Raw genomic sequence first — 25,477 nt, 5'->3', positions numbered from 1 at the left:
GATTAAAAACTTGGGAGAAGTTAGTTGTTCACTTGAAATAATAGGAATATTTTAGGAAATTTCTAATGCCTGACCTAAAGATCTCTCATCTTTGTTCAAGATAAAGAATAAAATACTTCAAAGCTATGCAATTCTTAAACTTTTCCCCTCAATGTCTCTTTTTTTCCTAATGTTTTTCTTGATGGCAGTAAATTGCCTAATAACGAAACTGTTAATATATTATTACAAACAGATCACTTCAAATAAAAGGCAATGCATTATATGCTTTTAGTAGCGAAATTCATACCTAAGTCCTTTTGCAGTAGGATTAAATAATGCACCTGGTATATTCCTTGAGTGCCTAGGTAAAGACATATTTTCCAGGATTTTAATAACTCCAGAACAAACAGTCACTCTCTGCATGTGTCTCTATGCTCTATTGTATTTCAAGTCTGGCAGACTGCCTACAAACTAGACACCAACAGTTTTAAATCAATTTTTCTTTAATGAAATAAAGCCAAACTTACACACGAATACACATTACATACAAACAGAATTTACAGACACCAATGAACTTGAGGCATTTAAAAATATTTATTACAATGCCTTCAAGAATTTGAACATAAATTTATTTAGAACAGGTTTACAAACAGTCCTGGTGACCAACATACATTGAGTCCCTACTATGTAGCAGGCACTGCAAAGACATACACATGCTGTATATAATGTTTATTTCTGGTAGGATGGGTATACGTACCCCATGGATGGGTGTGTATATGCACGTGTGTATGTATACACGCACACATATATGCATATATACATATTTTTTCTATTAGGTCTTATTAAAAAAAACCCTGAGTTATCTCAAAGAAGGAAATCAACTTTATAGTCAATTGTAGTTAATTCAGACTTCATTTTGACTCATCATAATTTGACCAATAATTTTTTTCCTCATATCATGGACAGTACTTAGAATTTAAAAGTTTAGTGTTCCAAAAATGCTGCTCTTCTTAAGCCACTTTGAAGTAATGCTAGTGAGTCTAAGATCCAGATCTACATGTTAATCTCTGGTTTTGCCTTCAAACAGAATTCAGTTACAAAGAACTCGGAAAGATTTTGAATCTATTCAGAAGAGGAAAACTCTTTAATTTTCCGAGGAGTAAAAACTCCCCAAGAAACTTCATATAGCTTCTTAGATTTTGCTTAGCATACGTGATAAAACATTGATTGTTGCAGTTTGGTGACCCATGAAATTTGGGGGTTAGTTTTCTCTTCAGACCAGAGCATATAATTATGCAAATAAAGAGCTGTCACTGATCTAGTGAAATACTCACAAACACATGCACTCTGAAATTGGACAGAAAAGTGAAAATGGTTGGTGATGTGATGGTGCCATGGTTTGTTTTCCTGCCAAGTTTCTATCCAAGTTCATTATTCAAATTGTAAACTTTAAAAAGAGACATATCATTCTTGGGGTGTTGGTTGTCTTTTCATTTCAGATTCTTTGTATTGGTACTGCAGGCTGGTTACAAAGTACAGTTCAACATTATTTTACCTACGACAGTCTCCCATATTACCCTATGTAATGGCCAAGGAAGAAAAGCTGAATGATCTAGAAAGAAAGATGCAGGTCCTCCATGGATTTCTTTCTAGAAACATGTTTCATCTCTGGTTCAAACAGAACTCAACCCAACAACACAAAGAATATAGTGAAATGTTGTTCATAAATCTCAAGGCAAAGGGCCGGGAAAAGTTGCCTGGAAGGCCTCATGGATTAAGTCAAATTTCCATTTTCAAGTTTTTACATTGAAGGGGAAAATACTGGTCTCTGCATGGTATCCACTTAATGGTCAAACTTTCAGGACGACTTTCTCCTATCTAGCAATTAAAGCCCACTATATAATATTTGGTGACTTCAACCTTTATGGTTCATTTACAATTACCACTCTCTAAAACCTTTGTGCTAAGAATTAACAAGAGTTCTTCAATCTAACCATGCTCTTTGGCATCGAGGTCTCCCAATTCCAAAGTTACCACTGCATAGGCTGTTGCATAATTTTAGATGTCATGGAGAGCCCCACTGATGAAATCTGAGAAGGCTCATGTCAGACCACTGACTGCTAAAGACATCACTACATGAAAGATCAGTGGTGTGAAACTTTAAAAACATTGATCCAAATGAATCAATTAAATCAACATTCATCCCTCCTAAGTGTGAGGTTTAAAACTATCATTGTTGCCTTTTTTTTTTTTTAACTCTACATAGATTTCGAGATAAACGTTGGAATGCTTTGATGGCTACTTCTATTCTCGAATCTCCGTTAATCGACTTTGTGCTATTTCCCTCTTTTCAACATCTTCCACTTGGTGTACATTCTTTACTTTTAGTACAGTGCATGACAGTTGCAATGCTTTAAATCTAAAACCGCCTAACAAAGCTGACGCTTTAGGTAGGGTAGCTTTAAGCTCTGTGAAGTGTTGATTAAAAACCCTTTCCCAGACTCAAACTGATCTTTTTGGAGATTAATAGAATATTAGATAAAAGGAAGACGAACAATTCAAGAGACTCCCACTCAGTCACTCTATACAAGGAAGGAAGGAAGGAAAGTATTCAATTTTTGAAAGAGAGTACCTCCTGGAGTCTTTTATTTTATATTATTACAGCCCCTAATAAGTAATCATAAAATAACCACCACTATTATTCCCCCCTTTTTTTTTGCCACCCATATTTCAAAGATGAGAATATCTCACATTTACTTAAAGACATTTTCCCCTATAGAAGCATGGGGAAAGTTTTTGAGAAATTTTTAGACTTTCTGTGATAGTAATCTTTCTTAAATGAATCACAGGAAGCTGTCAATTTACAGTTATAAACTATGATTTAACAGGAGACACACATGTGTTTGGATTGGGACTCCAGGTAATCCAGAGAAACATGTGAAAAAACTTAACTTATTAGCCCTGATAATATAGTTAACATATTTTGTCATCCAAACTCTCTCAAAGGAGTTAAGAAGGAAAAGCTGTAAAATAAATGTAAACACGATATTTTCAGATTAGATGTAATACATTAAGGACCTATATAGGGACTTGGGAGCAATGTAAAATCACCAGGTTCCTTTGGAAAGCACATTTCTTTACAGTATATTAAAGTGTATTTTATAAAATCATAGCTTAACAATGGGTTCAAATTTCTCTGTAGCTAAGGATATTTCAGATATTAAAAACAAACACCTTAAAAAATGTTGGCTTAAAAAAAAAATGTTGGCTTTGTGAAAGGTCCAAGCCAAACAGTAAGTGTTCAAGTGAAGTTAGGATGTTACCTTACAGCAACAGTAATAGTAATAAAAGCAACTATACGGTTTAAAATACTGATGAGTGCTGTTCCATCATTCTTTTTAAGTTTCTGCTTTTATTAACTTCTGTACACAAATAAATGAACCTCTGAGCAAGAATAATACACCGCTGCTTGTTGGGAAAATTGTTTTTATTTTAAAATGGTAAACAGAAATATATAATATATATGAAACTCCTGTGCTTTACTTTTTTTTTTCTTTTTGTATAAACAATAATGCAATCTAGGTCAAAGCACAAGGCAGAAACTTGAGAAAACAACAATTATTACAAATAGATTTTCTCCCCCCTTCAAATATCCATGAAAACTTTTAACGGCTGCATGTTTAGATACCTTTATAAAGTTCTAAAGCCAGTATTTTGAATCTCAGATTTATCAACAACTCCTTGCTTCCCATTCCATTTGTTCTAAGAACTGAGTATATAATTTTTAAAAAAGTCTACATCGTAACTTTAAGCCTCTACTCTCCTAAAAACCTGTCTAAAGAAACCAAAATGGTTAGAAGATCAGAGCAGAAATACTGTTAACACTTGTCACCTCCAAGCAGGCGGGCTCCTACCAACTGATTGTTGTTACTCCAGGAAAATTGAGGTGGAGGATATTACTACATTTATACCAACAGACACATAATCAACAGGTTAAAAAAAAATCGTACATTACAAGGAATCTTATCACTTATCAGTTGGCGGTCTCGGATGGTTTGCCTAGCTCTCTCCGGGCTGCTGCAGCTCAGATCCACAAGTAGAAATTACATTTGCACAACTTAAGTTTGCAAATAGCCCTCTTTAGATGGTTAAACAAGGCTAACAACCCAGTAGTTTTAAAGTATTAAAGGCAATTAAACAGTGATTCACTCTAGTTGCAAGTAAAGGTTTTCAAAAGGAGAAGTGAGAAAACCGAAGAGAAGGAATAGGAGTCATTTGGTGTTTACGCTGAGCACATTTACTTTGCTCTAATTCAGGTGCATAAGCGTCATAAATTTAGCACTGCACAAGTGCTGGGTAGAAAAAAGCAATAAAATTAGTTTTCCTGTGAATACTTTCATATAGTCAAAACACCACACAATTTATAACACTTTGAAAAATACATTCAATCCATATCAATTTTCAAATCCTCTCAAAGGAAGGTACCATTATTGTACACAGTTCACCTTTACTTCTAAAACAGAAAAGATTGCAGACCAACATGCTTGACGTTGTTGGAGTTACACATATTAAGTTATCCAGGTGTGGATAAAATGACGTTTTGATTTTTCCTGTGTTGTTTCTGCTAAAATAATATAAAAAGATATGTATATATGACTACTGAAAAAAGATCACTTTAATTTGCCATCATTAAAACTATAAGAACAAATTAATGTACTTATATACCAAACACAGATATTACCAGTTTTAAAACTTGCTGAAATTGGTTCATAATATAAAAACATTTTATCCATGAGGTGGTTATTTTAAGTTATTTTTTCTGAAGAGTCAAGACAGTTCTAAGTCATTTTGGGTACATTTTATCATGTCCTCAAATAAGGCAGGCATATTGTTGCATATACTTTAAAAAAGGATGAAAAAATATTAAATTCAGACCCTCACCTGCTAGAAACAGAATCTTTACTAGGTAATTAAATTCAAGTAATTAAAAACTGATAATGTTAAGATTTAATATTTGAATTTAAAAGTCAGCAAAATCTTAACTTATTTTACCTCTAGTATTTCACAGTGTTGGCCAGATATTAGCAGTATTAAAGTAACTGTTGAAACTGTAGGGCAAAACCCTAGAGAGGAAATGGACTAGTAAAAATTATGCCATTGTATTGAGAGAAAATCTTTCACACCAGGTCCTTCTTTCCCTTTCTGTGGGAGCAGAAACCTAAAAGAATCATTTTAGCCCCACTTGGCCTTTCAGAAAGAAAAGGTGGAACAGCACACAGGTTCATCTTCCTGATGACAATAAATACTTTCCCCAACAGGGTCTAACTCCATGAAAGCTCAGGACAGTCATTCTAGTTAGGATTATCAACAACAAACTTTCTCCACATTAGGATTTTAAAAGCAAAACAAGTGTGCGATCTGAATTACAATGCCACTCAATACACATTATACATTTAAAAAGTAAAGTCAATTCTAATGATAAAGTTGGAAATTCTATTGGAAATGGGACCTTTCACACTTAAAAGATTTGCTCATCATTACGTTTTGGTTTAAACAATCTCTTCTGAAATTAGAGACTTGTGTAAAATCTCGTATTCAAATGGCAAGGGTTTTCAGCGGTAATGTGTAATCGGCACTTTATAGATTTTTTATGCAAAGTTTTTCTTTTGGTCTTGAAATGAAAATAGATTGTTAGAGAACAATTTGCACTCCCAAGGCGACATAGTACATCACGGCATTCACGTTCTGAATTTAAATTTGGCTTTTCTGAGGTTTGTGGGGAACTTCCTTTTAATTAAAAAAAAAAAAAAAAGGCGTAAGAAGCTCTTCGCCGAAAACCTAAAATGTAAGTTTGAAATCTAGAATAAAAGTTTGCTTCTGTTCGGAGGAAAAAACCGGACATGATTGAGGGGGGCCGGGGTGCAAGCGGCGGCTGCGCTGCAGCGGGCGGTAGGACCGCGCAGACGCCGCTCGCCCCGCAGCGCCGGCGCGGGCTCCGTCAGGGCAATTAGAGGCGCGCCGGCCGCGCCGAGCAGGGCGCTGTCAGCCTTAATCTGCGCGCTGACGGGCAGCGCGAAGCCCGAGCTCAGCCCGCAGGAAGCACGACCAGTGAACCCATATTGCTTTGACAGTTGCACTCATCTAGAAATAATGCAAAACGCTATTTAGATGTATATATCACGACCCTGTGCTCTAGGAAGAAAACAATCTAATGAGGGGCTGGGAGTCTGCTCGCCGACAACAAGCAGTTAGGAGACGTGTGGATGCATGCTCGAGTGTGGTGCCTTGGCTTCCCCTCCCCCGTCTCGCTCGTTCTCCTCTTACAGCTCTTCGTGCTTTATTCTGTGGGAGCGCCGCGTCAGAGCCGGCTTGAGGGAACTGGTCTTTGCCTCAGAGGCTTCGGTAAAGAATTTGAAAATGGACGGGAAGCTCTTCCAGGAAGTTAGCTCATGACGGTCGGTGCCTGCAAAACACACAGATTCGGTTACGAGGTGGCCTCGCTCGGTGCCAAGGCACAGGCCGCCCGCCTTCCGCCCCGGGAGCCCGAGCCCCGCCCTCGGAGCCCGCGTCCCCCGCGCTCCGGCGCCGGCTCTGCAGCCGCCGCGCGTCTGCAGGGCCCCGCGCGCGGCCCCTCCAGGCCACACCTGTGCCCGAGGGTTCACTCTGCCCCCGCGGCGGAGGGCTGGCTACGTCCGCTCAACGCGCATCTCCGTCCGCGGCGCCCGGGGCGGCCCGCCGGAGACCTCCGCCGCCTCCCGCCCGAGGCCCCTTCCCGCCCCTGAGGGGGAGGAAGCGGCTGGGACACCCCCCGCGGGGTGCCCGAGGCGCGGCCAGGCGGCCCCAGGGCCTCAGCCCCTCCGGGCCAATCGAGGCGCTCGGAGGGAAGGGCCACTCCCTCTCCCGCTTCGAAACCACCCACTTCCCCAGGCTCCGCGCGCGCGCGGGGATTGGTTTCCCCTGCGCGCGGAATCCGGCATCTTCACCCATCCCGGAGCACCCACGTTTCTCCGCTTCCCAAGAGAATAAAACAAATCGTATTTTTCTTGCCTCTCTCGGAAGCCGTCCGTTAGACATAATTTGTCTCAGCGAGGTCACCGCGACCAAATTATATGGGATGCTTCAGAAGGTTGAGATTTTTAAAAAAAAAGAGACTGTGCCTAGAACTGCCCTAAGAGGCTACATTTTAAAAGATTTTAGGGGCCAGTTTTAGAAAAGCTAAAAAAGTCTTTCCTAGCAGTGAGTACAAAAAGAGCATCTAGGCCTCCTATTTTGTCAGGAGGAATTCAACTTAGAAAATACAGGTTTAGTTTGTCACTTTACAGAGTTATTTTATTTTACCACAGCTTCTTTCTGTTGATGTACAGTGCTTTTCAAGTCAAACCTCCCTTCAGTTTAACACAGGCAAAAAACAAAACAAACAAACAAAAAAACCCAAACAAAAAAACAGTGATGTAGTCATAAGAACAGATGAGGATATTAATCGGTTTCGACTCCTTGTGATAACATATCATTTTGCCAGTCTCTTCATAACAATTTTTTAATTAAAAAATAAAAATAATAACGAAGACTCTACCATAGAAATAATGAGTAAATAGCTTTGAAACAGTTGAAATCTCTTCCTAGATCACTCAATTATGCAGAGAGATACTGCCTGGAAGTCTTGGGATTCAGGGCCTCTGTCTGATACTTTAACATTGTTAATGATAATTCTTTAGTCTGTAATAGTAGGTCATTGCTATGGTTACTCTACAATGGTGCAACACTTTGCTTTCCCCTTCAGCTATTCGCTGAGACCTGGTAACCACATTTGTTGCCTAGCAACAGTTTTGTGACAGTATCACAATCTGGGAGTTACAACAATAAGGATGCTATGGCTGCAGTCGACAAGAGAGCAGAAAGCTACAGTCTGTGCATGGGACTAAGATGTGGGAGCTGGTCCTACCAGAGAATCCCTCTCTTAATGGGTGCCCTCACAAGGATGCTTTCTATCCTCTTCTCCTCTGCAATTTGGCATTATGAACCTGCCCTGGGAACAACGATCTAGTGTTGAAGTCATTTCCTTGAGAAATTTCCTCCAACACTACTGTATTCAGATTAAAAAATGAGGTCATTTGCTTACCCATTTTGGGCAAATTTCAATGTTACTCATTGGGGGAGAGAGATTAGTATAGGTTTATCCTGGCAAATCCTAAAGGGCCTGACTTGATTTTGACAAGTCTTCATAGAATTTTGGGGGGAAAAATTCTCTTTATATATGCCTGCCCTCATCAATAAGTGTGCAAACTTTCAAGTTCTTTAAAAAAAATATATGTAACACCCAGGTATTTATTATTATATTTTTCACTGATTTATTCATTTGACAATCTTAAAGAATTCTTTTGAATTTAGAGGCATTTATATTCTCCAAGCCCAAGTAAGCAGTTCTAGATATGCTCAGACAAACCTACTTTGGGTATGTTTGAAAGGGGCCTAGTTTCTAGATAGGTTTATGAAATTCCTGTTCCTATTTCTATGGTGCTTGCAAATCTAGTTTCATTTCAATAACTAATTGCACTTATAATAAGATACTGCAAAACCAATTGTATTTCTTCCTTTTGAAAGACTATTCTCAGATGCATACTACATGGCAGCACACATCCCCAAAAACAATAAGAAAAGAAAGAAAGAAAGAAAAAAAAGGTGTTAATTGTCTTCTTTTCCTTTCTCATTTCCCATGCTTCCAGACTGATTTGGCATTTCCTCCATAGTGATCACACTTACACTTACTAGTGTTACCAAGGCTATGATCAATTTGTAAGCTTTCTCAGGGAATTCTTCTCATAATTCCTCCCACCCCTTGAAAACCAATTCAATCTAGGAATCTAGAGGGACCTAAGGAGTCAATGGTCTGAAGCAATTTTAACTCCTTTATTTTTTTCTTTCCTGGTGACAATCTTTCTGAAGGATGAACAAATTTCCCTGGTGATAAAATCACTACAAAAGCTTTTTAGATTTAGCTTATGATGACTCTCTGCTTGATTAGTCCTGGGTTGAAAAGACCAAAGTCCCTAAGATAACTGAGTACCTGCACTGGCTCTCAACATTTACCCCTGCAATTTAAGAGTACAGATAATGAGAATGTGTGTTCTGTCAGAGGGAGGGAGATTGGTGGGAGTAAAGGTAATAAGCAAAGTGGGTTAGAAACTGAACTACAGAGAACTGAGTAGGGGTAGGAGAATTCTTCCTAAACTAAGGAGTAGTAAAGTGAATATTTTATACAAAAATGGCTTTCTTTTTAGAATTTTTGGAAATAAGTTTTTTTTTTAAGATTTTATTTATTTATTTGACAGAGATCACAAGTAGGCAGAGAGGCAGGAAGAGAGAGAGAGAGGGAAGCAGGTGCCCTGCTGAGCAGAGAGCCCGATGCTGGACTCTATCCCAGGACCCTGAGATTGTGACCTGAGCCGAAGGCAGAGGCTTAACCCACTGAGCCACCCAGGCACCCTTGAAATAGGTTTTCCGTAATTTTATTAAAATAGCAGTTGGAAGTTAGGTAATTGCATATCCACCTGGGGCTACATATATACATTTCAAGAACATGTGTGGAGATCCTTTTCAAAAAGTCAGAGCCAAAGTTCAATGAAAATATTTACAAATTAATATGAATATCTACCCATAGCAATGCTTAGATTATGGAAACTTTTGAGAGCAGCTTTCTAGTAGCTAAAAAATACACCACTTTAGGAGAAATGATTCCATCAGGACAGAAGCACTAGCCCATAAAAGTGGAAAATTCAGGCTAGTCAAAAAAGCATCCATTTATTGATAAACTGCAATGATGTGTAGGTAATATGGAAAATCATTCAAAATAACAAAACTAACCATGTTATTTGAAGGATATAAACATGATTTTTAGTTTTTCCTCTAGGACAACTTTACACTAATCAAAAGCTCCTCTTTTTAGGGACAATGAACTTGTTTTCACTTTCAGACCCCCACTTTCTTAATCTAGAGAGGTTCCCATATAGGAGTAAAGGGTTTCCCATATTAAATACACACCATGTTCACAGGGGAAGATTTTTGTATCTTTCTGAGATTGGCAGTCTTGTTCTTTCTGGATAATTCACTTTGGGGGCAAATTCAGTTTCCTAATCCATGGAATCAATTCAGTATCAAAATAAAAAGTACAGGGTCTCAGTGTTTCATTACAAAAAAGTGCCTTTGTTCAGCCTCAATGAGTGATTCTTAATGGGCATGGTAGTGGCTTCTGGGGAATTTGGGAAATTTGTAGTGATATTTTTGGTGGTCAGGATGGTTGGTAAGAACTATTGGCATTTAGAAGAAGGCCAGGGAAGCTGGAAAACCTGCAATTTGCAAGGCAGTAGAGCACAATGAAGAATTGTTTTGCACCCCACACATCTTCCTTCCTCTCTCCTTCCCTCCCTTCTTCCCTCCCTTTCTTTGTTTTAAAGATTTTATTTATTTATTTGAGAGAGCGAGCTGGGGGTGGGGAGGTAGAGGGAGAGGGAGAAGCAAGCAGACTCGCCCCACTGAACAGGGAACCCCACACTGGGCTCAATGCCAGGACACTGGGATCATGACCTAAGCCAAAGGCAGATGCTTAACCGACTGAGACACCCAGGTGCCCCCCACATGGTTTGCAAACGTTCCACCAGCTATTCATGTAGTTGAAAACTCTGTTTATAATTATATGGGATTAGAATTTAAATGTGTTTAACAAATACTCTCCAAGTACTTTTGGCATCATTTGAACATACACAGAATTTTCTAGGAATCCGACTACCATGTAAACGGAAGGGATTTTGTACTTTATGTTGTTCAGAATATTAATAAGCAAGAGTGGTTTATATAATTACCAAGAATGGTTTATCCTATGAAAAAAATCTCATCACTGATAGTATCACTGCCCATGAAAGTTGAGTCACCAATAAGCACACCTGCATCAGCCTACATTTGTAGCTGTTGAATCCATGGTGATTTTATGTACAGGACTAAGTAACTGACTACTATATTCTGCCTTCTTATGTAGAGTTTCTAGAGCACTTAAAATGCTGATATACATATTATTTTTATTATGAGTTACTTTTCTTTTATTCCTTCTATGTGTTAACTAGAGCGTTATAATAATTTAGCTATCTTCTAAGTAGGTGGATCGTGTTATCTTTAGAATTAATTTCAAGATAATAAAAGCACTATGTAATATTTGTTTTAATGGGAGGTATTTAGATGATCAGTGTCATCTTAAATAAAAATGAATAGTTAATTCTTTTTAAAATTATATTATAGATTAATTTTCCCTATAATCTGAACCCTACTCTGTCTCTTTTAGCCTATACAGAGCAGAGAATGCCTTTTATTTCTCTTAATGTTTCTTCCATAAATATTGTTTGTCAATGATGTTATTCACTGCAAAATAACCAAAAGGCAGGGACAGGAGATCCTCCATAAAATACTACATTGAATATTTATCCTTTACCTATACCCGTTTAAAAAAAAATGAACTGTAGCAAATTTCAAAGTGGTAAAGATAGCACAAATGGTCAAAGGGATCAGAAACTTAAAGTATGAAGTATGAGACTGTATATCATATGAGAAAGATCAAATTGCTAAAATGTGTCATTTGTTTTCCCCAAAGACTATATATTTTAAAAAAGTGTCTTGTAATGGAACTGAGAAAGAGGGAGGCTACATTTATATAATAGCATTTAGAAATTAAACAAAAAATAGTTGGAAATAGCACTGAGAGTGGAATGCTCAAAGAATAGGATAAGAGAGAAGAAAACATTGCTGTATCTTCTGTCTTGTCTATTCTCTTTACTTCTTCCTGTGATGACTTCAATCCAACTGTTTCTTACAAGTCTGCCTTGTCCACACTCCTCTTCACTTGATCTTAGTGCTTACATTTTTTTGGGCAAAAACTATGCCAAAACATGCTTGTAAGTTAGCAGCCAAAATCCTGATGTTTACTTTGGCAGATGTAGACTAGTCTGAAGCTGTACCTCATTTTACGCCGTAGATGTCTTAAAAACTTATATGTAAATAGAATTTCTGTAAATAGAATTTCTTTAAAGGAAGAAGTGGGTTATTTACCTCTTCAACGAATCTTTTAATAAAGTGAAGAAATGTCTGGGAAAGCAAATAATCATCCTTCAAGTGATATTACACACACACACATATACACACACTGCAGACACAGACACTACACACACACATACAATTTTCCAGAGATGAGGTTTACTAGTATAATAATGGACAGTCTAAGTTCTCACCAAAGAGATAATTTAGAAGAATTTCTTGGTCAGCTATTTGCTATTCTAATTATTGCTGGTCGCCTTATTTTACACGGTCCTAGACCAAAAGGTCATGGAATAATTTCAACAATCTATGCATAATTTACATTTTACGGTCTGGTTTGGAATAGGGAATGTAACTGTTGACAGAGTCACTATTGAATACAAAATATAATTTTTATGTCTTTGTTTTGGGGCATGGGAAACTAGCATGTGTCCCTATTCTCTCACTGACAATCTCCAATTCCCTCCCTCACACACAAAAAGTTTTCCTTTATAAAGCAATGGGTAATGAAACAATTTTGTTTCCTAAGATAAAGGGGGAGACGAAAAAAACCTAGAAAGATATGAAACATTAATATTAACAAGATAACATGTCTATGATACCTTCAAAATGACAAGGTTTGATTTTAAAAATTGATCTTTAACAAGAAAAAGGAATATGGGCAATTAGGAAGTAATGAAGACCCTGTCAATATAGCTATGTTGATAATAACAGGTAAGGGAATTCTTGAGAAAATCTAATTTATAAAAATCAAGAGGTCTGTAATATGCATTATTGAGTCCCACTGGGATTAACTAATGAACTTATGAGCTCACCAGCAGTTATTTTTAGAGTTATAAAGAATCAGAGAAATATCAGAGCACTGAAAAATAATGTGCCTTCTAAAAAGAAATAAAATGTAACTACTAAAATTCATTTTAAAATGAATTCTAGACCTTCTAAGGAGAACATCATTATCCACCCCTCCCCCCCACAACTTACCAATATTTGGACAGAGAAGGGCTCCTAATGGAGACTCCCAAGTTAGAAACTGGAAGTGTTAGACTCGGCCACTGCTGGGGGTTGGTAAATGGAGTGGGGTGGACCGTTCATTGTGACTGTGTGAGGGAAAGGCAGAGTAGCTTACTAAACATGTTGCATTGTCTTGTTAAATTGTGTAAGAAATAGGCAAATCTCTTTCCATTGTATGGAAAATGTAATACTGGTTAAAGCTGAAATTGTTGAGGCCTGAAGGCAAGTTGTAGCTTAACCAGAAATAAGAGACAGGCTGAAACAAAGACAGAAACTCAGTGGTAGAAACTTTTGAGTCACTTGCAGCTTCTGGGCATCCTGTCCTTTCTTTCAGCTTCTTTTCTAGATCTCTCATCTTCGGAAGAGGAGCTGGAGGTGGGGTGGAGGGTGAAGTGGGGGGTGGGTATGGCACAGGGCATCTTAAGACCCAGGAAACAACTCTGGGCAGCCGACTTACTCTTAGGCAGAGTAGACAGCCTGCAGTAGCTGTGGTTCTCTGGCATTAAACCTAGAAGACCTCTATTTCTAATCAACTGACTAACCAATAAAAAATGAATAATTATATTTTTATTGCTTCAATTGCCTATCAAACCCAGATAGCTGGTGTAGAAGTGCTTTCTTTGGTTTTAATTCTTGTCCCATGTACTACTCCTACTGTTGCCATAAGGCCTGACCTCCAGGGATACTGTTTCCCTTTAAAAATTTGAACCTAGGTGAGGCAAATGCTCCCTTTTACCAGTTTTCCTTTGTCATTTTCCAAAGTAACTTTACTAAGGGATTGTAAGAGAATAGAGCCCTGAACAAAGGAATGCACAGAACCAAAAATATAGTTATTTCTGTAAGTATAGGTTCCTAATTCTATTATTCCTAACACAATCATCAGCGAAGAGCTTTACTGGACTCCTTCCTTCCTTCTTTTCTTTTCTTTCTTTCTTTCTTTCTCTCTTTATCTATCTATCTATTTTCTGGACTCCATTTTATTTTATTTTTTAAAAGGTTTTATTTATACATTTGGCAGACAGAGATCACAAGCAGGCAAAGAGGCAGGCAGAGAGAGAGGAAGGGAAGCAGGCTCCCCGCAGCGCAGAGAGCCCGATGCGGGGCTCGATCCCAGGACCCTGGGATCATGACCTGAGCCCAAGGCAGAGGCTTTAACCCACTGAGCCCACCCAGGCGCCCCTAAATAATATATTTTGTGGACAGATAGTTTTTCCAGAGATTCTGTGACTGATTAATTTATATATTCATACATGTATTTATTGTATGTCAGGCACTATTTCTTGGGGCTGAGGACGCAGTGGTGGACACGATGTTGAAATGCCCCACTCGTATAGAATTTATGCTAGTGCCAATGGCAGACAATAAACAAGTAAACCAGCGAACATGACCATTTCTGAGAGTCAGAACACTGTGCAGAAAATACCACAAGGGGATGTGAAGAGAAAGAGGAAGGCATATGAGGTAGGATGAGGGGAGATGGTCATCAATTTAGACGAGGTGAAGACTTCTGACCTGAGACCTGAATGGCAAGGCAGACAAAGGTCTGGGGGCAGAGTGCATCAGCCGAGAGAGTTCTGGAGGAGTGAAAGCAAGAGCAGGGGTTCTGAGGAGGAAAGGGCTTCTCACAGTTGAGGAACTGAAACACTAGAGTGACTGGAGCACTGTGGGTCAGGGGGAAGTGGTAGAAGACGATTCAGAGGTGGGCAGCCCCCAAGCCATAGGAGGTATCGAAGGCCATAGTGAAAGGTTTGGATTTTATTCCAAGTGCAGTGAAGGGGCTGTATGCAGAGTTTTGAGCAGAGGAGAATGAAATCTGACTTGTGTTATAAAAAAGAATACAAGGTGGTAAGTGAATGGTGAATGGATTATGGGGAGTTAGAATGAAGGACTACATTCATCCTGATTGCATTTATCGACTCCACCCACCTCTAGAGCATTCTCCGGGGCACACTCTTCTACACACTTCGGAGTATAAAATCCCCTTACTGCTAGTTCACATAAATAAATTAATGATATAGTAATAGTAATATGCAATAAGAGTTGAAAGAGACTAATAAAATAATATTTCCAAGAACTGAATACAAAACGGAGTTGAACTACAAAAAGCATTTCCCTAACAATTTTGCCCTTGTGATTTATGCTGATACCTCTGCTTTCTCAGCCCTTAGAAGCACTGTTGTGTGTGGTGGGAAGGTACTGGGAGGGAGAATATGCTGTCACAGCACTGCATTTCTGCAAGCAGTCCAGAGGAAACTGCTGGGCTTACTCTCCACACAGGCATTTCCACTGAGTTCTTCATTTCTATGAATGGACACAACATTCTCTTAACTACTCCAGCTCAAAGCCTCTCAGCCATCTTTCATTTTTCCTCCTCCCTTGTTTGTGGTCTTCTGATCCAGTTACCAAATCTTGACCGCAACGTTTTTCCAATCTCCTCTCCCTTTCCAATCCCTCTGTTATCACTCTAGATTTAATGACCCATCATTTAGGTTTTTGAAACTTTCTCCTAACTCATTTCATTGCCTTCAACCTCTCCTTTATTTTGTACCTGACTTGCTACCAGATGAAAAACTCTAAAGTATCATTTGTGTCATATGCCTCTTTCTCTGTTCAGAAATATCCAACAGTTCTCCATAACCTATTAAATCAAGTAGAAATTCCTTAAAGTTTTCTATTATCTGGCTCCAGGCTTCTTTTCTCAGTTTATTTCTCAATTCTTCTATAAGTATCCCCTATCCTCCCAGGCCCTGCTCAACTGACATTTTTAAAAACTTTTCAGAATCTCACGGACTGGACATCTGTGATTCTGAAGTTCAGCCAGAGAAGAAATTATCATTGTAAAGTTCTGAAGAGGCTGCGGTCAAACTTCACTCATTTTTAATGCAGATTGATAAATATACCTTATGTTGAAGTATATGTTAGCTTTTGGAGTTAAGAAAGAAATTTCTCTAAAATTGGAATATAATGACAGTTGGATACTCTATAACTAAAAGCTGAAGGAAGTACAATGTTTTTCTTGCTCTCTTCAAAAAACTGATGAGGTGATGATCCACAGTCCATTAGCGCCTAGTTGATAAGCACTGACAAATACTCAAGTATCTTCCAGATCTCTTTAGCTAAAATGTTGTGCTTATCTAGTAAATACAATTTGCTAGCATCAAAAAGGGGTTTAGGTAAGTGTCAGAACTGAGAACTTTTAGAAAATTTTAACTGTAATTGTTCGAGAGCTTGTATTCCCAAGATGTAGTTGGCTTGATCTAAATTTAGATGCAGATAGAAACATACCAAATATAAAAGCAAAGACGTGGAAAGGACTCTGGATAAAATTTTATCCAACAGTTTCATTTCACAGGTAGGAAATCTAAAGTTAAGAAAAGTTGTAACAGGCCAAAGGCACACAGACATTTTGCACAAATATAGTCAATATTTACAAATTAATAGGACACTAAAATAGTAAAATATTTCAGAAGATGTATGTCTGATTGCTTTAAGATCCAGTTCAATATTTACTCCTCTAATAAGCTGTCTTTGGTTAGCTTTACCCCATAGTAGCTACTCCCTTTATGTTTCGGTATTTTGTATATAGTGTATACTATACTGTCATCTACCTGTTTTGCTTAACTAGTTATTTCATGTATGAAAAATACCTTGCTTTATCTCCATATCCTTTGGTGGTGTGGGGTAATGCTTCAAACAATTTTATGCCAGAAATCATGGTTGAGGATTAATAGATGTTTGTTATATTAACAACTGCCTGGAACAGAATTCACCAGAAAACTGATGCTTATTAAATGTTATTAAAATATAATAAAGCATACAATCATAAGCCTTTTCTGTGGTTTTTGCACTATCTTAACAATAATTCCCACTTTGTAATTAGGGAAAAGGAGTCATACAGAAGATCAGGGCAGTAAAAACTTATGAATTTGGACAGCAAAGTGCTACTGGTATTCAGAATACATAGATAAACTACTATGTGAACTTTTGTAACCCCGCCATCCTTTGTATTGTTTTGTCAGTCTTTCAAAAGCAGTTATGTTTGTTTTGCAGCCAACAGAAGGAGGAAGAAAGCAGAGAGGAAGGAGGACACAGTAAAGTAATCATTATAGATTGCCCAAGTCCCTTAAAATATTTGGAATTATACTAAAGCGTATAGGCCAATTTGGGGAGAACTGATATATTTACGATACTGAGTCTTCCAATCAATGACCAATATATATTATATATTTTAGATCATTTTTTAAAAAAGATTTTATTTATTTAATTGACAGAGAGATCACAAGTAGGCAGAGAGGCAGGCAGAGAGAGAGGGGAGGAAGCAGGCTCCCTGCTGAGCAGAGAGCCCGATGCTGGGCTCGATCCCAGGACCCTGAGATCATGACCCAAGCCAAACGCAGAGGCTTTAACCCACTGAGCCACCCAGGCACCCCTATTTTAGATCATTTTTAATGCTTCTTAATGAGGCTTTATCATTTTCTCCATAGAGAATTTCATTTTTAGATTAATTAAGCTATTAAGTATGCTTTTTACTTTGAGATAATTAGATTCATAAACACTTGTAAGAAATAACAGATTCATCCAGTGCCCCTTTTATACTTTTCCTCAATAGTAGTATCATATAAAACCATATTATAATATGAGTGGTCTCGTAAAGATACAGAACATTTCCATCATCACAAATATAACTCCTGTACCCTTTTATAGCCCCGGTCACTTCTCTGCCGGCCCCTCCCTCACTAATCTGTTCTCCATTTCTATAATTTTGTCACTTCAAGGAAGTTATATACATGGAATTATACAGTATATAATATTTTGGGATTGGCTTTTTCACTCACCTTAGTTCTTTGGAGATTTAGCCAGATTGTTTTGTATCAAGAACTTGTTCCTTTATATTGCTGAGTAGTATTCCATGGTATGGATGTACTACAGTTTGTTTAACTATTCTGGGTTGTTTACAGTTTTTGGGTTATTATGAATAAAGCTGCTATAAACATTCATGGACAAATTTTTGTGTGCAATAATCTTCATTTTTCTGGGATAAATGCTCAAGAGTGCACACAGTGGCTATATATTAGTTACATGTTTAGTTTTTAAAGAAACTGCCCCACTATTTTCCAGAGTCATTGTACCACCAGATAGTCAACCATGTCAATGTAACTGAGTTCCAGGAAAAACTGGGACACCAAGGCTTAGGTGAACTTCCCTGATTTGCAATACTCTGTGTGTCTTCTCACACACTGTTGCTAAAAGAAGACAGCACTGTTTGTGACTTGACTTGAAGAGGACCACTGGGAACTCATCCTTGGAACTTTCTACACTGTGTCTTATGTGTCTCTTCCTCGTCTGATTTTAATATGTACCCTTCTGCTACACTAGATTGTCACTGTGAGTAGAACAGCTTTCAGTGAGTTCTGTGAGTATTTCTGGCAAATGATCAAACCTGAAGGTAGTCTTAGGGACACCAAGTTGCAACTGGTATCAGAAGTGACAGTGGAGGGGCACCTGGGTGGCTCAGTGGGTTAAGGCCTCTGCCTTCGGCTCAGGTCATGATCTCAGAGTTCTGGGATCGAGCCCCACATCGGGCTCTCTGCTCCGCGGGGAGCCTGCTTCCTCCTCTCTCTCTGCCTGCCTCTCTGCCTACTTGCGATCTCTATCTGTCAAATAAATAAATAAAATCTTTAAAAAAAAAAAAGAAGTGACAGTGGTCTTGGGGATTCTAGAAGTTTATATCTATAAAAAAATCTTGCTGGGATTTTGACAGGAATTATGTTAAACCTGTACACCAATCTGGAGAGAAATAACATCTTTACTGTGCTGAGTGACTGAATCTTCAAACATGATATATTTCTTAGCTTTACTTTTTAGTACTGCATATTTGGTGATACTACCATAAATAGACCTTTAAATACTTATTGTTGTATTGTATTGTTTAAATACTTATTGTTGGCATATAGAAATACAATTGACTTTTGTATAATGATTTTGTATCCAGCAACCTTGCTAAGTTATACATTTTGTCCAAAAGATTTATCTACAGATTTTGAATATATTCTATATAAATGATCATATCATATGTGAAAAACTTCATTTCCTTTCTTATTCTTATAGCTTTTATTTCCACCAGTTATAAATTAAGGGAAACCTTTAAAATACCCTCAAATGTATTTATACCACTAACTACTGAGATGAGTAAAATATCACATAAGGCAAATTATTATAAATAATATAAAGCTGGCACAAAATGACCACATTTTCTATTTTTATTGATTTCTAGATGTTAGACTTAAAAAACACCTAGCTCCGTCAGGTAATGTCATCTAGTTACTGACTGTTGGTCATGAAAGCTTTCTCTTACCTTAAAACAGATACTGACAGCTTCTAGAGTGTCACTTATGTTCCTAACAATGTGATTTCTTTTCATCCTACTTAGTAATGTAGAAATAGACTATTTTTGTTACCTTCAACAACTTCCAAGTCTAGAGTTGCCCTCACGCTGTCTGGTAATACTTTAATTTCCTTACTAGTTCTCTTCCCCAAAGATTTCCTCTCTGAGTATCTAAGGAAAAAAAATCCCAGGATGCAACTGCCTTGTACATGGGAGGAATCTTTAGAGGATCCTGAACTTACTGACACAACAGGATTAATACATAAAGAATGACATCTTCCATTAAGATAAAGATGCACTGATTTTAGTTAAATACAGATATTCACAAATAAATAAACATAGTAAATTCCTACTATGGACTAGTTTAGAAAATGACATGGAAACATATTAGACAGGACTGATTACTAAATACCACATAATATTTCAGATAATCAGGATAGGGAAGATTCATGAGCACTTAAAATAAGTTCCACTAGGGACTGATTTACAATAAAGATTGAACAGAACAAGATATGGCTTAATAATTACTAGAAAGAGTTATGAAAATTTTTTATAATTGTAATTCTTACTGCACTTATACTGAACTTTATCCTAAAAACACTCAAAACTCTAATTGGGCTTTCCATATAGATTTTTGTGCAACTGTCCAGAGGACTTTGAGGCTGAAATCTTTCATTATTGCTCATGGAACTTCTTCTCAGGAATTAAATTTACTTCTGAGTTTGTAAAAACTTTCTCTTTTGTTTTCTTTTCTTTTCTCTCCTCTCTTTCTTTCCTTCTTTTCTTTCTTTCTTTTTCTCTCTTTCTTCCTTTCAGAGAGAGAGAAAGAGAGAGAGAGAGGAGGGGCAAAGGGACAGAGAGAATCTTAGCAGGCTCCATGACCAGTGAAGCAGGACCCTGAGATCATGATCTGAGCCGAAATCAAGAGTTGGATACTTGACTGAATGAGGCATCCAGGAGCCCCTAGGTTTGTAGATACTTTTAATTGAGGTGTGAGATGCTGTAATGGATGGAGAATATATTTTACATGTGTTACAGAATTTGACAAGTACATATTATTCCCACTTCTTTGTTTTGTATATTGGCTCTAAGTAACATTATAAATTTAATTACAATTTAATTATAAATATAATTGAAAGTCCTTTCCCCCAGTATTTACTTTTTTTTTTTTTTAAAGATTTTATCTATTTATTTGACAGAGAGAGACACAGCAAGAGAGCGAACACAAGTAAGGGGAGTGGGAGAGGGAGAAGCAGGCTTCCCACTGAGCTGGGAACCTGATGCGGAGCTGGATCCCAGGATTCTGGGATCATGACCTGAGCTGAAGGCAGATGCTTAACTGTCTGAGCCACCCAGGCTCCCCCCAACCCCCGCAATATTTACTTATTTAAATATTTTATTTATGTATTTTATATATAGATTCTGAGCTGGGGGAGGGGCAGAGAGAGCAGAAGAGAGAGAATCCTAAGCAGACTCCACAGTGAGTGGGGCTCAAGACTAGGATCCTGAGATCATGTCCTGAGCTAAAATCAAGAGTTGGGTGCTTAACTGACTGAGTCACCCAGGCTCCCCATCCCCCAAGTATTTTAAAATCAGGGTGAGAATTATTACTTGTTATTATTACAATTATTACTTGTTGTTAAATTATTATAATATTTAATAATTATAATATTATAATTATAATATTAATAATTATAATAATTATTACAATTATTACAATTATTACTTGTTGTTAAAGTAGCAATGGATAGGCATTACTTCCCAAAGAATATAAAATCTATCCTTTGGGTATCATTGATAGGTGAGAGAATCTATTATTTTACTTCTATTCCACAGACAAAATTTAAAAAGTCATACTGATGAAAAAGCCCATGGATCCACTTGCAAGGTTAACAAAGGTGGAGGATTAATCCACACAGTAAAAAGAAAGATGCTGATTATTGAAAATAAGATGTCTTTAGTTAGTCAGATTTCAAAGCTTCTAGGTCAATAATTTATATCCATTAGTAGAAAAATGAAGACGGGGAAAACTTCCCTTTTTAAAAGAAGTTGCAAATGAAGGAAAACCTACATTATCAAGACAAAAGTGCGTTAGGAGTCCCATTAATAAAGAATGCTAAAACCCATATACTAGAAAAATACATTTACAAATTGTGAAAAGAGGGGTTAAAAGTTACGTGCCTTTACAGTTATTTAATAGTGAAAAATTTTAATAATGTCATTATGTAAGAAAATAGTAGCAGAGTTACTTTTGCTTGTTTAATAGTTACTTACCCATATCTGTTAGTGAAAAAAGCATCTGAGATGACTTGTATATATAGGTTATAGCAGAAGAGAAGAAAAAGGAGTGAAGGGTAAAAGGAGTTAGAAAAACAGGATAAAGGCAGGGAGAAGGTGAGATGAATACATGAGGCCGACTAGTACAAAGAACTGTACAACTGATGGAGGACGACCAAAAATAGCTTCCTATTAACCAATACAAAGAAGGTTATACAGCTGATGATGATGCACTGTACCTAGGTGGTAAAAGCAAACCAGGTTTGAAGAACAGCTGTTTTTACACTTATGTCCTTAGTGCAAGACTTATGCTACAACACTACAGAGCAACTTGGGAGAAATCACCCAGAGGACATGCAAATAATGTGTTTCAGGTGACCTGATAGTCTGTAATAGTCTGGCTTGTTCAAGAGAAAAATTAATCCCATCTAAAGGAATGGGTGTACTGTATCTCCTTTATACGACGCCATTATTTTTTTGATAACTGTATTCTCTATATTTTTGCCCAGTAAGATTTGAGCAACAGAAAGTCTGAGGTTGTTACCTTCAACCTCCAAGTCTGGAGTTGCCCTCACGCTGTCTGGTAATACTTTAATTTCCTTACTAGAACTTGGATGACATTATGTTTGCTATTTTGGGGTCATCAATATGCTTTTATATCTACCCCAGAGGTTATAAAGTCCAACTAGGTTAGGTGCCCGAACAGATATTTCCTCTATAAGAAATAGGGCTAAGGGAGTGCCTGTGGGGAGAAAAGGCCAAGATTTGCTCAAAAAAAAAAAAAAAAAAAAAAAATTCTCACTTCATTTTAACTGATGAATAAGTAAATATAAAGGTCCTATATGGGAGAGCACGTCTGTAAAACTTTCAGCTTAGGTATTATTGTAGCTACATATCATTACTAATAAATAGCCCATAGAGGGGTGCCCTGGCTGGCTCAGTCGGTGGAACATGCTACTCTTGGTCTCAGGGTCATGAGTTCAAGCCCCATGCTGGGCCTAGTACTTAAAAAAAAATAGCCCACAGAATGTGGAGGATTTTAAAAATTCATTTTTAAGCTAGGAGGTTTTAAGTTGTAGTATGGGTATAATATGTATTCCTAGTAACTATTATCATCATTAAGAAACAAAAGTTAAGGAGTGCCTGGGTGGCACAGTCAGTTAAGTATCTGACTCTTAGTTTTGGCTCAGGTCATGATCTCCCGGTTGTGGAATTGAGACCCACCTCCGTCTCTGAGCTCAGCACGGAGTCTGTTTCAGATTCCCTCTCCCTCTCTCTCGTGCTCTTTCTCTCTCTCTCTCGCTCAAATATAGGAATAAGTCTTTTAAAAAAAAGTAAAAATTAAAATTAACTATTTCCTCTGTTCCTGGTATCAGACCAAGCACCTTATCACACTAGTTCATGTAAACCTGGGAATAATTTTTGCAAAGCAGAAGGTGCTGCCTTCGTTGTGCTGGTGAAAAACTGCAGTCTGAAGAGGTTACGGTGTTTGCGAAAGGTCACAGTGCCAGTAAATAAGAACATAAACTCTACGAAGGCAGGGACTTCGTTTTGTTCACCCTTTATCCCTATTGCCTAGGGCCATGCCTGACACCTAAAAGCCTCTGCATAAATATCCATTGAAAGAGTGGAGTCCAAATGACAGACTATTAAGGTCTACAACACAGGGTTACTAGGGTATAAGCCAATACCTGGTTCCAGTTTAAGGCAGCTGATCTCTTACTTTATTCTTAAAGTAATGAGCCCTACTGCGTTACTTCTCCTTTCAGTAGGTTACGTGGGAAAAGGAGAGTATTGCTGGTATGCCAATGCAGACTTTAAGAAGACATTTTGGTTCAAGATTCTTTTTTCCACTTTCATACTCTTTTCCTGAGCTGGTAAGCTCAACTAGATCAAAGAATGGGTTTGAATGCTAAATGATTCACCTAGTTTTATAGGATAAATATTCTCTACATATCACAGTACAGACTGGATCTTGTAAAGGGTTCAGGAACATTCACAATTACCCTCTGTTGACCAGAGGGGGATAAGATTAGATTATGTGGATGCTTCAGCAAAAGAATAGCCCAAACTGGAAGCACCTTCTTACCAGTAGGTAACCAGTATACCACAGGCAAAAAAGAATGCAAACATTTAATGCATTTTTCTATTTAATTTCCATCAACACGCTTCTCCTTTCCTTATTACCTCATGAATTTAATCTTTTAAAGCCAGATGAAAACTTGCTGTAAGACCCAGTTTTCTTTTTCTTTTTTTTTTTTCTTTTTAAAGATTTTATTTATTTATTTGACTGGGCGGGGGAGTGGGAGAGGGAGAAGCAGACTTCCTGCTGAGCAGGGAGCCTGATTCAGGGCTCAATTCCAGGACCTTGGGATTATGACCTGAGCCGAAGGCAGACGCTTAACAACTGAGCCACAGGCATCTTAGGCCCAGTTTTCCTGGTTAGATTTTTAAAAGTGGGTGTTAAACAGAGAAGTTAACATAGGAGCCATGTCACCAAATAAAATGATGACCCATGCCACAGTGATATGCTATGAAAACAGCTAATTCAGTAGAGAAATAACTACTAATGTCATAGGTTAGCCCAGTATGTTTAAAAAGTCTGTGTATCTGTTCTTTCTTTATATCCGTATCATTATCTTTTTTGCTAAAAAAGTACCTTGAATGTGTCTTGACTGAGGGAAGATGAGCATTTGCTCTCAGATGACTATGGATAGCAATCTTTCATAAACCATAAATGCAAACCTATTGGAGAAAAAGCCTCAAGGTCAGTGCTTCTAACTTTAGACAGCCAATCAATAGGTCATTTCCTAAACACGAGGTTTTTGTGCAACCACTCTAGAGCAGTATTTTTAACAAGAATAATTTTTTTTCCTACATAGTGCAATAAGCTTGTTGTAGACTTACAAGATTTTCAGAATGTTGTAAAAGAAATCTTGTAACAGAAAGCAACATTTTCACTTTTATATAACTCACATCTCTTCTTCACATGAAAGAGCAGCCAAAAGGATGAAGGGCAGTATGGCCTCAGCGAAATATGCTGAATTGTAAAAATCTAGATTCTCATCTTGAAAGGTGAAATAGTGAAAATGTTAAGAATCTGGGATGATACAATCCACATGATACTGACATATAGTATGTACAATTATTAGAGAACATTTTTTGAAATTTTGGGACTGATTTTTGCTTCAATTTTAAACTTGTATTTTATACCTGCAGTTCAAAACACTGTATTGACTTTATAACTGGTAATACTTTGTGCTTTTTTTTTTTTTTAAAGATTTTATTTATTATTTGACAGAGAGAGAGAAAGATCACAAGTAGGCAGAGAGGCAGCCAGAGAGAGGGAGAAGCAGGCTCCCTGCTGAGCAGAGAGCCCGATGTGGGGCTCGATCCCAGGACCCTGAGATCATGACCTGAGCCGAAGGCAGAGGCTTTAACCCACTGAGCCACCCAGGCGCCCTACTTTGTGCTTTATTTCAGATTTACACTGGACCTAAATAGAAGAGTTCAAGTTTTATGACCACAGAGAAATACCCAACTTATTCAGAAAAGTCTCTTACAAATTAAAGTTATAAAGAAAGCAGTTCTAGAAAAAAGAACTTCATTAAAAGTGAGTGTTAATATTCATAATTCTGGACTTAAAAAATTCTTTTTAAAGAGTATTATATACTTAAAAATTACCAAATTATAAAAAAATTACCAAATTACAAAATAAGACAAATAAGATGTATCATTATGAAGTACTGG

The 25,477-nt window shown here is 37.5% G+C and overlaps 1 protein-coding gene across 1 annotated transcript in view; it reads right to left on the bottom strand.

The window, feature by feature from the left end:
* Positions 1-474: 474 nt before the first annotated feature.
* Positions 475-25,477, bottom strand: part of ARB2A (ARB2 cotranscriptional regulator A) — a 427,333-nt gene continuing 402,330 nt past the window's right edge. The window contains exon 10 of the mRNA XM_080803670.1: positions 475-6,442. Within this exon, the coding sequence (XP_080659796.1) occupies positions 6,300-6,442 (143 nt within the window). The 3' untranslated portion in view covers positions 475-6,299. The remainder of the gene's footprint in view (positions 6,443-25,477) is intronic.

This window comes from Martes martes, assembly GCF_963455335.1.
Source record: "Martes martes genome assembly, chromosome: 5".
NCBI lineage: Eukaryota > Metazoa > Chordata > Mammalia > Carnivora > Mustelidae > Martes > Martes martes.
Note: the sequence above shows the minus strand (reverse complement) of the source record. Positions and strands in the feature narration are given on the sequence as shown.